Here is a 16965-nt window from a genome sequence, read left to right on the forward strand (position 1 = left end):
AGTGGAAAGAGTCCCCCTCAGCATGGAACAGAGCCCTCCCCTCCCAGCCCTGCAGAACAGCCTACCCAGCATGGCCCTGTTAAGGTGAATGGGGCAGGAAGAAGGGTTAATTCCTCCCTCTGTCCCTTCCCTGTAGCTGGTGTCTGCCAGCTCCAGGGGCCTCTGCTGCAGCTCCTTCCTCTTTGCTTCCCAGCAGACAGGCTGACCACGGCTGCAGTACTGGAATAGGGGAAGGAGGGAAGAACTGACTCCCACCCTGCCCACCTTGCCTTAATGGGGCCATCGGTGTCTCTATTAGTGCCAGTTGCTGGTCTGGCTAGAGAACAGAGGGGTGAGGTCAGCCCTGAGGCTGGAGCAGAGAGCCCCTTCCAGCCCAGAGAGCATGCCGGGATGCTGGGGGTGTCTGGTTCATCTTAAACCAGCAAGGAGTCTGGGACAGTCATTGCATAAACCGGTTTGAGCCAAATCAGTTAAGTATGGCTCTGGGAGTGGCAGGCAGGTTCTGGGAGTGGCAAGAGATGAGCGGATGAAAGCCTGCTGTGCCCCTGATTGCCCGAAGCCCTCCAGCGACCCGAAGCCCTCCAGCAGCCATGGAGCACCCTGCCGACCCCCAGCACAGCTGGAGGCCCGTAGTAAGTGGGGCCCGTGGTGGGAGGGGGTTAACCCCAGGCAGTGGGAGGAAAAGGCTGAGTGGACTGGGGAGGGTCTCGCACCCCCCCGTCCACCAAAGACGTCGTCCAGCCCCCCAGGGAGCCACATGAACAGGCTGCGCAAACAGGCATGCTTGTCTGCCTGGCGTGTGAGTTAGTGCAGAGTTTGCGCAGGAGGGTGAGTGGGAGGGCCCAAGGCCCTGCCTGTGCAGCGCCACCCTAGGGAAGCCAGTCCCAGCCATAGCCAGCCCATTAGCGGCATGACACGGATGGACATGTGTCACACCCCAAGTCTCCTCTCGGGGCCTGTGGTGCCCCGCCTGGCTCTTCAGAGGCCTCCACCCAGATGGAGCCCATGGTTTTGGACTCCACGCAGACGGAGCCCCTGGCTCTTGGCTGCGGGGGCTGCCTGTTGCTTTTTCAGGCTCTGGGGCCCGGGAGCATGGCCACCTCCGCTTGTGAGTTCTGCTCCCTTTTGGGGTCTCTGGCATGCCAGCTGGAGGAGCTCCAGGCCACAGTCCAGAGACTGCGTGCCATCAGGTACTGTGAGCAGGAGACAGACTCCTACTGCCAGGCCCTTCTCCCCCAGAACCATGACCCTGAGGGGAGGGGAGTTCAGGAAGAGTGGTTGCTCTTTAAGGGAGTGATCCTCGATGCACAAGCTAATGCTGTTCCATCTCAGAGGAAAGGCAGCAAAAGGGCACAGCAGCCTCCTTGGCTCTGCAGGGAACTAGCGGACCTCCTGTGGCTAAAAAGAAAGTCCTACAAAGGATGGAGGACGGGATCCACCTCCAAGGAGGAATATTCTGCACTGGTCCGGTCCTGCAGGGAGTGAACCATGAAAGCCAAGGCTATGACAGAACTCCAACTAGCTACAAGTATCAAGGACAATAAAAAGTCCTTTTTTAGATATGTGGGGAGCCAGAGGAAAAGCAAGGGCAACACTGGACCCCTGCTAAACCAGAAGGGACAACTGACGACTGGCGCCCAGGAAAAAGCCTACTTGTTAAATGGGTACTTTGCGTTAGTCTTTCATCAGTCCCATGGGATGCCTATGCCCATTATGGGACAGGGTGGCTTGGGTGAGGGAGATTCCCTGCCCTCCATCAATGCTGACCTTGTGAAGGAACACCTTGAGAGGCTGGACACCTTCAAGTCAGCTGGCCCCTACAATCTACACTCCAGCGTACTCAAGGAGCTGGCTAGCATCATAGCCCAGCCCCTGGCATGGATCTTTGAGAACTCCTGGCACTCTGGTGAAGTGCCCAAAGATTGGAAGAAGACCAATGTGGTGCCTATCTTCAAGAAAGGGAGGAAAGTGGATCCAGCTAACTACAGGCCCATCAGCCTGACTTCTATCCCAGGAAAGATCTTAGAAAGGATTATTAAAGAGGCTGTTCTTAACAGACTGGCTGACGGCAACATCCTGAGGGATAGCCAGCACGGGTTTGTTGCGGGTAGGTCTTCCTTGACCAATCTTATTTCCTTTTATGACCAGGTGACCTATCACCTGGACAAGGGAGAGGAGATTGATGTCATATATCTTGACTTCAAAAAAGCCTTCGATCTGTTATCCCATGATCACCTCTTAGCAAAACTGGCTAACTGCAGCCTTGGGTCCACCATGATCCGCTGGCTGGGGAATTGGGTCCATGGTTGGACCCAGAGGGTGGTGGTTGACGGAAGTCAATTGTCATGGTGCCCTGTAACCAGTGGGGTCCCCCAAGGCTCTGTCCTTGGACCTATATTGTTCAACATCTTCGTTAATGATGTGGACATTGGAGTCAGAAGTGGACTAGCCAAGTTTGCCGATGATACCAAACTCTGGAATAAAGCATCCACATCTGAGGACAGGAGGGCGATCCAGGCTGACCTGGACAGGCTCAGGAAATGGGCGGACGAGAACCTGATGGTGTTTAACACCGAAAAATGCAAGGTTCTCCACCTTGGGAGGAAAAACCTGCAGCATCCTTATAGGCTTGGCAGTGCTACGCTGGCTAGCGCTATGGATGAAAGGGACTTGGGGATCATGATTGACCACAAGATGAACATGAGCCTTCAATGTGATGCTGCGGCTAGTAAAGTGAGCAAGACGCTGCCTTGCATCTGTAGATGCTTCTCAAGCAAATCGTGGGATGTCATTCTCCCATTGTACTCGGCCTTAGTGAGGCCTCAGCTGGAGTACTGAGTCCAGTTTTGGGCTCCGCAATTCAAAAAGGATGTGGAAAAGCTTGAGAGAGTCCAGAGAAGAGCTACACATGATCAGAGGTCAGGAAAACAGACCCTATGACGAGAGGCTGAGAGCTATGGGACTCTTTAGCCTGGAAAAGCACAGGCTCAGGGGTGATCTGATGGCTACCTTTAAGGTTTTCAGCGTTGTTTACCAGAACCTGGGGGAACGATTGTTCACCAGAGTGCCCCATGGGATGACAAGGTCGAATGGTTATAAACTCCTGCAAGACCGTTTTAGGCTGGATATAAGGAAGAATTTCTTCACTGTCCAAGCCCCCGAGGTCTGGAATAGCCTGCCACCGGACGTGGTTCAAGCACCTACATTGAACGTCTTCAAGAGAAAGTTGGATGCTTATCTTGTTGGGATCCTATGACCCCAGCTGACTTCCTGCCCTTCGGGCGGGGGGCTAGACTCAGTGATCTTCCGAGGTCCCTTCCAGCCCTAATGTCTATGAAATCTATGATTACTACATTCAATCAGGTTTATCTCAAACCAGTGTTGGCCATTTTTAAACTGGTTTATATGCACTGAATGTCTGTTTTGTTATAAGAAACCAGTTTCTGATCACTTAAACCGGTTTATGTGTAATGTCTGTCCCTTGCCTGGGAGGAGTGAAGCAGCAGGAAAGTGCAGACTTTCCTGCAGGAGAAACTCTCTTGTAGGACAGATGTTTCTCATTGTAACATGAAGAACTTTCTCTCTCAGGAGCCATTTTTCCTACATTTTTCATGACCACCCATACACTTGTGGTTTCTATCAGGAGAGCGGCAGTTCTCCTGTTAGAAACATAACACCTATATGTGGCCACAGTGAGAATGATATTGTTTTCTTTAAACTATTACTTTATTTGAAAAAATATTTTTGTGAAAACGTAGTGGAAAAAACAAAGCAACCTTTACATAAGGTAGAAATTCCTTTGAAGTTATTTTTTACAGCACAATATACATTTAGTATAATGTATTAAAATGAAAATCTGTAAAAATGTATAGTAAAACATATTTAAAAGCACATATTGTCTATCGAGAGGAAAAAGTTTACAGTAAATTTGGGCTTCTGAATCATCAAAATCCAGATTGTTTTAATGAGAATAACCTCTGATTTTATTTTGGGCATTGCGTCTCCTGGTCTCTTAGCTGTTTGTGATATATCTTCTATTGTAAAATAGCTTGGCTATAGACAGATTGTTGCAAAAGACATACAGGTTTCCCTTGCCAACCACGGTTTTGCCAGCTATGGTTTTGAGTATCCATGCTTATATTTTACATATCATTTTGGCTACCACGGTATACAGTTTTGAGTAACCATGGTTTTCCATGACCACGCATCAGCTCACCACTTGCCATTTTCCCCATAAGCCTTTGGTCTTGCTAACCATGGTTTTGCCAACCATGGGAACTTTCAGGAACCTAACCCCAGTGGTTGGCGAGGGAAACCTGTATTAACAAAAGGCATTTTTTGCTATATTTTCTTCCTTTCTCCCCACCAGTAACTTAAGAGTCAAATTCTACCAGTTGATACAGACAAATAAAGGCAGAGATTGGACCTCAACTTGTATTTTCAGCAGCTGTGACAGACTAAATGGTTCTGAATAAAATTTATGGTTAAATTCTGCTCTTGGTTACATGAGTATGGAGCTGAAGTAATTTTATCAGCTGTGTTGGAGTATTCTGAATTAAATTAGTGAAACTAAGAACAGTTTCATTTTAACATCTTTGACATATAGGAGCCTACTAAATAAAGAACAGCATGGAGGGGCTCCAAAATTATCCTTTCCCCCAGGAAGCTGATACCTAGAACGTAGGCTAGAAATAGATGTCTGCTGCAATAAATGGCAGAGTCTGTTACTACCATTTGTCATGCCACTTATTTTCCTTTGACATGGCATGACAAAGGCTTCTATTTGCTCACAATTTGTGCCACCATAAAAAATGTTATGGGAACACAAATGAGATGGCAGGTGATGTCTGTTATCACCCATACTGTGAGTGAGCATATTAAAAAATGAAAAAATCATGTAGCATCAGTTAACACATGCTGTACCTAGAATTATGATGGCATGCAGTGAGTCTAGAGATTGTGGCACAAGATGATAGAAATGTTTACTTTCTTGTACCTTGATACCTTCTTGCCTCTAAGAATGTTTTAAAAATATTCTCTGGTTGACTTCTATTGTGAAGGAAGTCTGTCCTATCTTAAGCTCTTCTGTGGCACCTATTACTTTCACATCGAAATGCAGGATTCTTCTCCCTGGCCAAATCTACACTTTCATTAGTGCGCTTTTCCTAATGAGCAGTATATGAGTAGTACTTCCAGTGTGAAGTACAGTAGAAGCTGTGTTAAAGTATTCCAGGCAGCAGAATGCCGGTTAAGTGGAATTTCCGGCTGGCTGGCCGGATGCAGAGTGGGGGGAAGCTCGCATGTGGCAGCCGCTGCCACCCACCACCCTGTGCTGCCGCAGCTCCGCGTGTGGCTGCCGCCACCCCTCAACTTCCCACCACCCCCTTGTTCCACAGGGGTTTTCAAAAAGGTTGAAAACCCCTGCCCCAGATAACCAGAATTTTTAGATTCTGGCACCTTCCTTACCCAACTCATGCCAGTTAACACAGCTTTTACTGTACTAAATAAATGTGCCCTACTGTGCAGTAGTCAAAGTGCCTTTTTTTTAAGTGATACTTAATGTGCAGTAGCCTATTTTTACTGCGCATTAGCATATTAGCACATTTTTTATGCAACTCTTTAATGTGCAGTAAAATAGGCAACTGCACATTAGAGTACATGTGTAGATACACCCTCTGTTGCTCTCACTTCCAGTATTTTGCCACAGTGAAACTCAGGCAGAGGCCCCGAGAAGATTACAGTGATACCCAAAAGCTTGTCGGTCTCTCTCCTAGCCATGCAGTGGTCCAATAAAATATATCACCCACAAGAATTTTTGCTTCTTACAGTGAAACTATGTAATTTAAATGTTTTGCTCCTACTGGGTAGTCAGGCTGAATGGAGAAGGAAGAAGGCAGGATAGAGAAAACCAGCACTTCTAGCAGCAGAGGAGACTCATTCAGGAGATTCAGGAGCAGTAGGATAATGTCAATTATTCCTCCTTCTGAGTAATGAGAAAAGTAATTAAAATATACTAAAGAATTGTTTCTTGTAGATCTGCTGGTCTTACCCCTATAGATACTAAATCTTCCAAGTTCAAATTAAAGTGATGCACACTCTAATTCATGTCACTTATTTAGTTCCTAACAGTTAATCTGAAGTGTTATAAATGTCTGTATCTTTTTGTTTGTCTTTGTGCTTTGGGCAATCTGTCCTTTTATTCTGTTGTGTATTTTAGAAAATGAAACAACTGCTTATGTCTCCTATGTAGCAGGTGTCATTTGTAATGTTTTTAAAAGTAAATATGATCTTATTTGAAATTTCATGGATGAATTTAGGACTGAATTAATAAAAAATGTAAACAAGTAATCCTAATTTACATGAGTAGCATAGTTGTATTTTCAGGAGCAGCCCTTTAACAATTTCTATTTTAGGACTTTGTGCTTGAAGTAATTCTAAAGCACCAGAAAATACTGACATTCAGTATTTCAGTCAAAGGTCTTCATAAAATATTTGTTCTTCTCTTTTTATCTAATTGTTTGGGACTTTTTACTATTTTTTGTTGCAGTTTACCAAATCATGCAAAAAGCATGTATTTTTAAGGTTTTTCAAAATTATAACATTTACCAGTTGCTGAGTAAATGCGTGTCATTTCATAGAGCTGTTATGAAATTCACTTATCTCATGAAAATTACTCCTGTGAAAGCATTGACAACAACTTTTAACTTCCAGAAACCAAAATCTGATGTTTTAATGTATTTTTCATGTTTATATCAGAGCATCACAATAATGACACTATAGAGGCGATTGAAAAACTGTAGAAATGCTTATTTTGTAACTCGCTCAAAATCACCTGTTTGATGGGGTTTTTATGCTTATTATCAAAGAATGGCTGCTTATAATTAATAATTTAAAACTTGCCAAACTTCAGTTTGACTGTTCTTGTTATCTGAACATGAAAGGTGTTTTTCATGCTTTTAGAACATTATTTATTTTTTGTGCTCTGAATTAAAAAATGGTTGAGGCTTACCTAGTCTTAAAAAAAGAAGGCACCTACATTGAAACTGTTTTGACTGAGAATTTGAATGTGGCATTGTTGGGAAGTTTCAAAGTTATGATTCTCTTAGCAACTGCATCTTGGTACTGCACTTATAATAAGGCATAAGTTTAATGATATATGCAATAATACAGAAGCTTCATAGATCAGAACGACACTATTTTGCTTGTTTAAGAACTGCAGCATTGGATTTTCTGACTTTTTGTGTTAAATTTTTCAACAGTACTATATTAGCGAATTTTTATTAGTGAATATATATTGTACTTCTGATTAGCAAATACCATATTTTCTTGAATCCAAAATAAGGTTTTTCTTCCCCATTTAACTTTTGGAGGCGGGGTGTCCTAGCCGCCTGAGGAGGGTTCAGGATTGAGAGTATGGTCGGGTGTAGAAAGGTAAGAAAGGTTTATTGACTTAACAGAAACACAACTACGCACAGATAACAAAACAACAGACAGACAATAATAATTCGTGTCGGCAACTTATCGGCAGTCCCCTCTGATGCCTGATGTACAACAAGTTTCTCTTCTGCAAAGCTCAGCGAAGTCAGGCGTCCCCAATCAGTGCTGTCTGAGGGGTACCAGGAACGACCCTGGTATTCAGTCCTTGGGCTCCTCGAGATCGACGGGACCACTGATTCAGGTCAGCAGCTAATTAGTACCTTTCACAAAGCTGCATCTTCCTTCTAAATGATTTCCGGATGTGCCAGCCAATTTATATCTTCTGAGATATGCTGATAACTTATAGCCATCCAGATTCTCCCATTATAATTATTCTTAGGACTGACCAATAGCAGTACAAGCCTTGCATTCTTCTGATAAGGTTAATTTTAACTACGCCACAGGGCCTACCATTAGTATTTTTATAAGGCTTTGCTAAATTTACTAGGCCTCATACTACATACAAGGCCTCACTACATTTTAGACTTTAATTAGACTCTTAGCAACAACATATAGCTTAATATCTGAACAAGTGACAGAAAAACACTTGGTCTAATCTTCATAGAGCCTTCAGGAAGCACTTTTATCACACAGATATAATTTTCTGCTGTCGGGGGGGGAGGAACACAATGACCCCTCGTCTTGGATTCAAGCACAAGGTGGCAGGAGGGTGGGCGGCTGCTGCGACTCTGACTGTGGCCCCAACCCAGGATTGAAGTTGGAGATGGAGATGCAGTTGCTTTTTACCCCTCCTCCCCGCTCCCCACTGCCCCTAGTCTGCCCCACCATTTCTGCACCACAGCCTCTGCCTCCCTGCCTGCCCACCCTGCAGCTTACCCTCCACCTCCAACTGTGGCTCAGGCTGTGGTGGGACTCCAGCCTGTGACATGGTGTGTGTGGTTGCTCTACAACCATGCAGCTGATGTGGTGGCAGTAGCTCTGAGGCCTGGCTGGAACTGCAATCACTGCATCAGCTGCTACTAGGCTGGGCTGGGGCTGGAGCAACCACATACTCTGTTCCTTGGGTTGAAACTGGAGCTGGAGCATGAGCCAGAGGGTAAGGCAGCAGTAGGAGACAGGTGAGATGAGGGAACACGGGTTGAGAGGGACCATCTGGAAGCTACGGCTGGTGTAGAATGTGGCAGCTCATCTTCTGGTGGGAATGGGTTGCCAGGACTGCATTGCTCCAGTACTCAGCAGCTTGCAGTAATTTCCAGTAATCTTCTGGGTGCAACTCAAGGTGACCTACAAAGCCCAAAATGGCCAGGACTGCCTTTTCCCTTATGTTCCATCTCAATCCCTAAGGTCAGCTGAGAGCAACTTCCTGTAAGTACCATCTGTCCATCAAGCTTGTTTAATGAAAATATGGGAAGTTGTTCTTGGTAGTTGTGTCTTAGCTCTGGAACTTTCTCCTTTTTGAGGACTGTCAGAGCCTGAGCTGGGATACCCTCAGATAGCATTGTAAGACCTTTTAATTTGGGCAGGTGTTGCAGGGCAGTAAGGTGCCTGGTCCTTTAAGGGCATAATCTGCCTAGGGAGAGGGGCCTAAGAGCCAAACAGAAACCCCACAGGTGCAGGTTACTATGGCAGTAGGCTAAGTGTGGAGGTGGATAAGGACCAACTTGGGGAACAGGTACAGTCCCTGAAAACGCTTCTAGAAGTCAGCACAGCTAAAGAGGCGGTTATGAGTGCAGAGAGAGAATAGTTACAATTCCAAGCGCAGGCTGAAAGAGAACAAGTTCAGTCACTAGAACAAGAGAATCAAATACTATAAGAAACAATGGACCAGACCGTTATAAAAGTCCAGGATGCCTGTGAGATTGAGGTGCCAGGCGCTGCATATATTGCAACACTTGCTGAGGCAGGACGGAAGCCTCAAATGCTAAAGACTATGGACACACTTGGAGAGAAGATGTCCGCATTGGGTGCCCAGTTGGCAGAACACATAGCCGTGGCTAAAGCATAACGCCAAGAGCACTTCCATGAGCTTGAGGTGTTGAAAGAGTCCTTAAGGGAGACTGAGACACAGCTAGAGGCCATGCAGCTAGGGGTCCTGAAGCCTCAGGAACATGTGGAGCTACCTGGATACTTGAGCCCGGAGAATCCGAGAGATGAGGCAGGACCAATGGAACCTGAGAAAAACACTATGATGGAGGGATCTGTAGGGGTAGATCCTGCAACCATACAGGAAGAGATCCTGCCTGCACTCATAGGGTGCCTGAATCAGAGATGGGGCCGGTTGATAAGCGACCATGCCGACGAGATGGACCGACTAAGACAGAAACTGGAGGAACTCATTAGCAGGCAGGACAAGTGAGTATTCAGAGTGCCAGATCAGGTCCAGCTGGCTGAAGCAGATATGGCAGACATAGCGACTGCGTGGAAGAGGGAGCAGTCCAGCACAAGGAGCAAGACCGGTGGCCTGATTCACCAAGGCTGCATGCAGAGGGTGATACATCCCAAACCTAGGGGACAGAGAGACCGCAGGTGGCTCAAGGCCTAGCGCAATGTAAGTCAGAGACAGACTCCAGAAGAGGGAGATTAGTTGAGCCTGTAGAGGGAAAGCTGGCTGAAAAGCCAGAAGTGAGAAGGAGAGGATGGCTACCCAAGGAGACCCTAGAGAAAGCAGAGCTGGGTCTAAAGTCTCACGATGAGGGAGGGTCAGTAAGCCTCACACCGAGGTAGACCCTGTCCCAGACACAGACTGCAGATGTAACTAAGGAAGCAGGCGGTTCCTCAGAACCAAAGATAATTAGACGAGAAGGGGGGGCAAAGGCCTGGAAGGAGACCCCAGGTATATATTAATAACCTCCCACAGAAAGTTAGATGGTGGATCTTGAGGAACCTGGTTGCAACAAGTGTCGGGGGTGTGGCCTATGTGAGAATTTATATGGGGACTGGGGGAAGACCCATCAGCCAGGGAAAAATAGAATTTTGGGATGAAGAATACGCTTGGAGAGCATTAAGAATGCAGTGGGAGATTTGGGGAAGGCTTATGGCCCTGCAAGGAGCCATAGGGAAGCAAGAAACCCCATGATCTGCCCTGAGAAGAAGACCAGGACACGCAATGATTGAACATAACCGAGCCCGAGATGAGGGAGAATGTACCCCAAAAGATAGAGAAGAGCTCTTCTGGGAGGAGAAAGGATGCTCTGGCTGTCTTACTTCAGGGCTCTGATTGAAAAGAGTGAGCATGGGGCAAGTCCCAGAAAGGGTAGCATAGAAAGATTCTGTTGATTCTAGAAGGAGGAAAGCTTGACTGGCTGAAATTCCACCCTACTAAGTTTGGCTAATGTGGGGGAACTACCCATGGCAGGGTAGCTCCCATCAAATCCCACATGGTGCATCCTTGAGGAAAAGTTGAGTAGGAGGTGCCTGAAAACCTCCGCCTCCATGTTCTTGAGTTGTTTGGTGGCAGAAGAAAGAACAAGAGAAGCCTAAGGAGAAGAATGCAGGGTGACAGAGTGAAGACCCACTTTGGTGAGTTTGGGTCTTAAGGGGGGAGGTGTGTTGCAGGGCACTGAAGTGCCTGCTCCTTTAAGGGCAGAATCTGCCAAGGAGAGGGCCCTAGGAGCCAGGCAGAAACACCACAGGTGCAAGTTACTATGGCAGCAGGTTAATGAGGGAATTTGTTTGCACCTGCACCCGGTCAGCTGACCGGAAGAAGGCAGGGTTCTGGGCACATATAATCCCCAGGGCTGGGGTCAGCAGGAGATAGTTCTCTGGCAGCAGCCAGGGGAAGGCGCCTGTAGAAAAGAACTGCCCAAAGATGCTGTGGCCGCCTGATATGCTGCTTACAGGACTAATGGGGCCCCTCGGAGCTCACCAGGTACCCTGAGCTATAAGGTACTTAATGCTTGAGGAGCAGTTTGCCTCTTTTAAAAGGACAGAGTGCACCCTGCACTGTTCGTATTATGTTATATGCCAGGAGCTTCTGTTTTCTGTCGTTATTTAAACTGGTGGAACAGACTGAGGCTACTGGGGAGGAGGAGGCCTCATTGGGGCACACTGCAGTGTGGAGACCCCAGCGCCAGCGGGCACAGCGACAGGGGTGAGCAGACCCCAACACCAGGGGGTGCAGAGACAAAGGGGCTGTGGAGAGTGCAGCGCCAGGGAAGCCGCAGAGCCGGGGCTGCAGAGAACCCAGTGATGATAGGAGGCTGAGCTTAGACTAAAGCCTCAGAGGGACAGTGTTTGAATACCACCTGCGAGAGATGGGGCATGGTAAAGGAGCCGTTTTGGAGGCATGCATTTAGCCCATAAGGATGAGGGTATCCTGAGAAGCATCCATTGAGAGTGGGACCCAAAAAAGGGTTTAGGCACCCACAGGGTTCAGTGGGGTCCATCAGGATTGTGTCCAAACATAAACTTGAGGGCAGCCTCCCTATTTACTACAATTACCAGCAAGACATGGCAGGCGAGAAAAAGGGTGCCCGTAGGGCAGGGTTGGCATGGTCATGGAGCCCTAGTGGCATCATGGCGATACCTAGGGACCCCATGCCATGACAGCAGACTTTTAGCAAGAGGGGTTAAATATTGGGGCACTGTTTGGAGTTTTTTGTTTGTTACATGCTATTGTAATACTTTATTTGTTCTTATAACTTATCTTTTTTATTGTCAGCTACCATGAGCCTTTTCTGGGTAGTACAGAATGTATATCTAGTAAGCAAACAAATAAATAAATACATTCAGCTTAGAGTCCACTATCATCCCTAGGTCCTTTTTTGCAGTAACACAGCCTTGGTAAGTATAATTAAATCAGTATAGTTATATTATAATAATCCCTTTCTGGATGATTTTATGCTGAAATTAAGTGCCTTCTTTGGTTTATGCAAATTAAGAAAGCTAGAAAAAGGCACTTATACTGGAAAAATGTGTACACATAGGAAGTTAGATTGCTGTAAATTTGTTTGGTTGAATTCACACCTTACTATATAATTAGGTTAACATTCCACATAGACTGATATATGTATCCCTTTTGTACTTCAGTTCTCATCCATAAAATAGGCACAGTAGTACATCTCTACATCATAGGGGTGTTGCTAATATATATATGGAATTTACTCAAGCATACTACACCCCTGAATATAAGATGACCCCCCAATAATTAGATCCTGTATATGGAACATTTATACATTTGCTATAAGTTTTCAGGTATAGAGTACTGGAGGGTTGTCTTGAATCTCTCCCTAGGGGCCCCCCCCCCCCCCCAAAAAAAAAAAAAAAAAAAAAGCAGCTACAGCAGGGAAAGCAGTGGCTGTGGGGGTTGTGGAGTCAGTGGCCACCTTGCCCTCTGCCCCCTCCCACATACTTCCAGACTAAGGAAGTATGGGTTGGATGAATGGACTGTAAGGTGGATAGGAAGCTGGCTGGATTGTCGGGCTCAACGTGTAGTGATAAATGGCTCAGTGTGTAATTGGCAGCTGGTATCAAGTAGAGTGCCCCAGGGGTCAATCCTGGGGCCAGCTTTGTTCAATATCTTCATTAACGATCTGGAAGATGGGATGCAATGCAAGTTCACGGATGACACCAAGCTAGGAGGAATAGTAGATACACTGAAGGGTAGGGCTAGGATTCCGAGTGACCTAGAAAAATTGGATGATAGGACCAAAAGAAATCTCATGGTCAGAGGGGAAAGAGGGAGAGATTGGGGAGTGGGGGGGAAGGGAGGCAGAGGCTGTGGGGGGGTGCAGGTGGTTGGGGGCGCAGGTAGGCTGTAGGGGGAAGAATCATAGAAAATTAGGGTTGGAAGGGATGAAGTAACCCCCTGCTCGAAGCAAGACCATCCCCAACTAGATCGTCCTAGTCAAGACTTGGTCTAGCCGGGTTAAAAACCTCCAGTGATGGAGATTCCATCACCTCAGTAGGTAACCCGTTCCGGTGTTTCACCACTGTCCTAGTGAGAGAGTTTTTCCTAATATCCAACCTAAACTTCCCTTACCGCAACTTGAGATCATTCCTCCTTGTTCTGTCATCTTATCACCACAGAGAACAGTCCAGCTCCACCCACTTGGGAACCTCCCTTCAGGTAGTTAAAGGCTACTATTAAATCTCCCCTTAGTCTTCTCTTCTGCAGACTACATAAGTCCAATTCCCTCAGCCTCTCCTCAGAAGTCATGTGCTGTAGCCCCTGAACCATTTTTGTTGCCTTCTGTTGAACTGACTCTAACTTGTCCGCATGCTTTCTTTAGTGGAGGGCCCAAAACTGAACATAGTACTCCAGATGTGACCTTACCAGTGCAGAATAAAGGGGAACAATCACTTCTGTCGATCTGCTGGTAGTGTTCCTACTAATGCATATTAGTATGCCGTTAGCTTTCTTCGCAACAAGGGCGCATTGTTGGCTCATATTCAGATTACTGTCCACTGTAACCCCCAGGTCCTTTTAGATGCATAGAGATGAAATAAGATGAAATAAGATTTGGTCCTATGCCTGATAATAACTGTTGCCCTGATCAGGCCCATTTTTGCATGCTTTTAAAATTACAGGCAATGAGACATGATTGGTATTTGCCATAATCATACTTTATTGTTAAAGAAACATTTAAGAAATGAAAACAATCCTCTATTTACATTATCTTAAGAGGAAGAAGGATACCTCTAAATTCTACTGTGCTAAAACAAATGTTGATAAAGTCAACTGCAGATCATTCCTAATGTCATTATGAACAATTAGCCTAAGTATTGATTAGTAGGCTTTCGCATATTTTGACACAGTTATAAAGAAGGTTTCTTAGTTTTATTGATTGCTGATAGAAAGAAAATATACAAAATTTATATGGTGCTCAATCTATGGCTCACAGGCTAGATCTGGTACATGGACCAGTCATCTGCCCTTATGATTTTGGAAATGTCATGTCATGGGGCAGTGGCAGCATTAATTGCTATGGCTCTGGTGGCAGTTAATGTTTCCACTGCTCCCCTACCCCCAAATTTCCCGTCTTGTAGGGAATAACGTAACTGAGGGGAGGGTGACTGTGGCAGCTGCCGTGGGCATCATCTTTTGTCAGGGGATGCGAAGACAGTGTCCACTGTAGTGGCTGAGTCACTGCCATTGGCATGGTAGCAGTTGGCGCTCCCCTGTGTGTTGCGGTGGCCCCAGGTACAAAGCCGTCCTGCTTTGTCCCTTCAGGGGAGCCCTGCAGGCCAGATGACATGGTCCCACATGCCAGATCTGGCCTGTGGACTGATCCCATGTCACTTATTTGGCCCACAGGCCAGATGGATAGGTCACCTCTGGTATGCATTATGTGGGCTACCTACTGAATTTTTTTGTGTCTTGTCACATACATTTTTCATATACGCCGAATGCAGAGAGCCAGAGTATCCAATGACAATGCTTCCTATATGTCATTCATCATACAACAGAGATGCATTGTTATAAATTAATCAAGAGTTTGGTCATCATGCGTTTGTGTACTAGCTCATATGTACCTCTTTTCCAGGTGTTCCACTTGTTTTTTTGAGTGATTTTTGATTGAATGCTATTTTTTTTTTTTTTTTTTTTAGTACTGTGCCAAACCCCACAGCCCCAGGAACTGGCACAGGAAGCTGAAAAGGGTAGTTCCCACTTTTATATAGAAAATGCTAGGTGTTAGGGTCACAAGCCAACGGGCTGAGGAGAAAGGAACAGGTACAGGTAAATAAACATTAACATTAAGGTACATACACGTAGGAACTGGGTAAGAGGTAGTAAGCTGTGGTGAATTCACTCAAGACCAGGTAATAGGTAGTGAGCGCTACCAGTGTGGTACATATGCTCAAGGAACTTTAAACCCTCCCATGCCTGCAGAGGTGCTTCCAAACCAGCCTCTGGTCCTGAGAGTGCTCAGTTGTCTGCATGTGCTTCCACATCTGAGTCCTGGTGCTACAGTCCCAGCTCTGTCACTTCTCCAGAATCTCTGGCCATGTGTTTCCCTCTGCCGCTGCATCCCAGGCTCTGCCTGCTTCCTACCTCCTTTCCCTTTGTCTGCCAGCTCCCAGTGTCTGGGGGTGGGGGTTGTAGGCTACTTGCAGTCAGCACAGTCTGTAAGACTTCTGCCCAGGGACTCCTGGGAGTTGTAGTCCAAATCCAGAGTCAGTGGGGCTGCTCTCCTGCTGTCGCATATTCACATTGCAGTGTATTACATTCAGTACACACAGTATGTTACAGTACTTTGGTTTCAGCCACAGTTTGTTAGGGTAACTTCATAGGGTTTGATGTTGTTGCGGTTGAGTTTTGCTGAGTGTTTTGTTAGTGTTACTGTGAGACTGACAATTCTTTTACACCTACTGAGCCTCTCACTCCTAATGTCTCCTTAGTTTACTGTCACAGTTCTTGGGCTCCAGATTGGCTCTAGAATTCAAGGCAAACAGTTGGCAGTCAGTATGTAAATGCTTGTGTGATCACAATTTTCCTCTCTTGGGGAAGAGAGGTTTTTGGAAGATGAAGCCAGCTATATCTGTTCTGCTGTGTTTACTACTGTTCTGCATTCCTGTATGGAAACCTCTTTGATTCCAAGTTCCAGTGTTTTATTTTTTGGGTACCAAGTGTTAGAAATGCTGCTGAGTCAACTACGTTTTTCATAGGAGCAAGCTTATGCCACTTGATTGTACTTTTCTGGTTGATTAAATTGAGCCAGCAACCTCTGAACAGAATCTTCTACTGGAAAAATGGTGAACATGACACAGGGTCTTGAGGGTAGGAGACATAAAGCAGCGAAAGATTGAGGGCTCTTTCAGACTCTCATTTAACTGATATTAATCTGCATCCTTCCATTAAGTGAAGATAACATTGAAACTGGGACAATTATATGAGCGTTAACCTGTGGTTTAAAAATAAAATATTTTAAACATCTAGCATTGGGTAATAACGCATGTTTCCTTTTTTTCTTTTTTTTTTTGCAGGTTAAACCAGTAGTTCATAGTGCCATCCGGGTTCCTTCCAGATGGCAGTTGTTTTATAACAAGCCACGTAATATCAAGTAAGCTCATTGTAAATCATATCTTTAAATTTAGGTTGTTCATTTTCTGCATGTAAATATATACAGAACCCCCAAACATGTTCAGTAGAAAGATAAATGCATATAATGGAGCCCAGATACAGTAACATTACTTTGGGAGGGGCAGAGTAAGACTCTATAAGGTTTTCCAAATAGTATATAGGCATGTATTCCAGCTCCACTGGGAAGGGGTTTGTTAGATGTGGTACCATATTAACAAGCCTGCTGTATGCTGCCTGTACTGTGTATGCGTTGTATCCAATGACTGTTTAAAGCAGGGCTGTCCAATTTCTAAGCCCCTGGGGACCACACCAGCAGGGGCTGCATGCTACCTGGGCTGTACCAGATGTACCACATGAATGTGCTGCACCAGGCACCCTCCTACTTTGTCCCACAGGTACGTGAGCGCACTCCCTGCCCTGGCCCCCTCTCCCCCCAGTTACAATGCATACCCACATGGGTACCTCTGCCTGCACTGCTGCACCATGTTGGGCACAATCTTCCCTCC

At 45.9% G+C, this 16965-nt stretch overlaps 1 protein-coding gene across 1 annotated transcript in view; it reads left to right on the forward strand.

The window, feature by feature from the left end:
• DCDC2C (doublecortin domain containing 2C) overlaps nucleotides 1-16965 on the forward strand; it is a 108537-nt gene that overhangs the window by 10458 nt on the left and 81114 nt on the right. Inside the window, exon 3 of the mRNA XM_006034224.2 lies at nucleotides 16363-16439. Within this exon, the coding sequence (XP_006034286.1) occupies nucleotides 16363-16439 (77 nt within the window). The remainder of the gene's footprint in view (nucleotides 1-16362; nucleotides 16440-16965) is intronic.

This window comes from Alligator sinensis, unplaced genomic scaffold (assembly GCF_000455745.1).
Source record: "Alligator sinensis unplaced genomic scaffold, ASM45574v1 scaffold2_1, whole genome shotgun sequence".
NCBI classification, from domain to species: domain Eukaryota; kingdom Metazoa; phylum Chordata; order Crocodylia; family Alligatoridae; genus Alligator; species Alligator sinensis.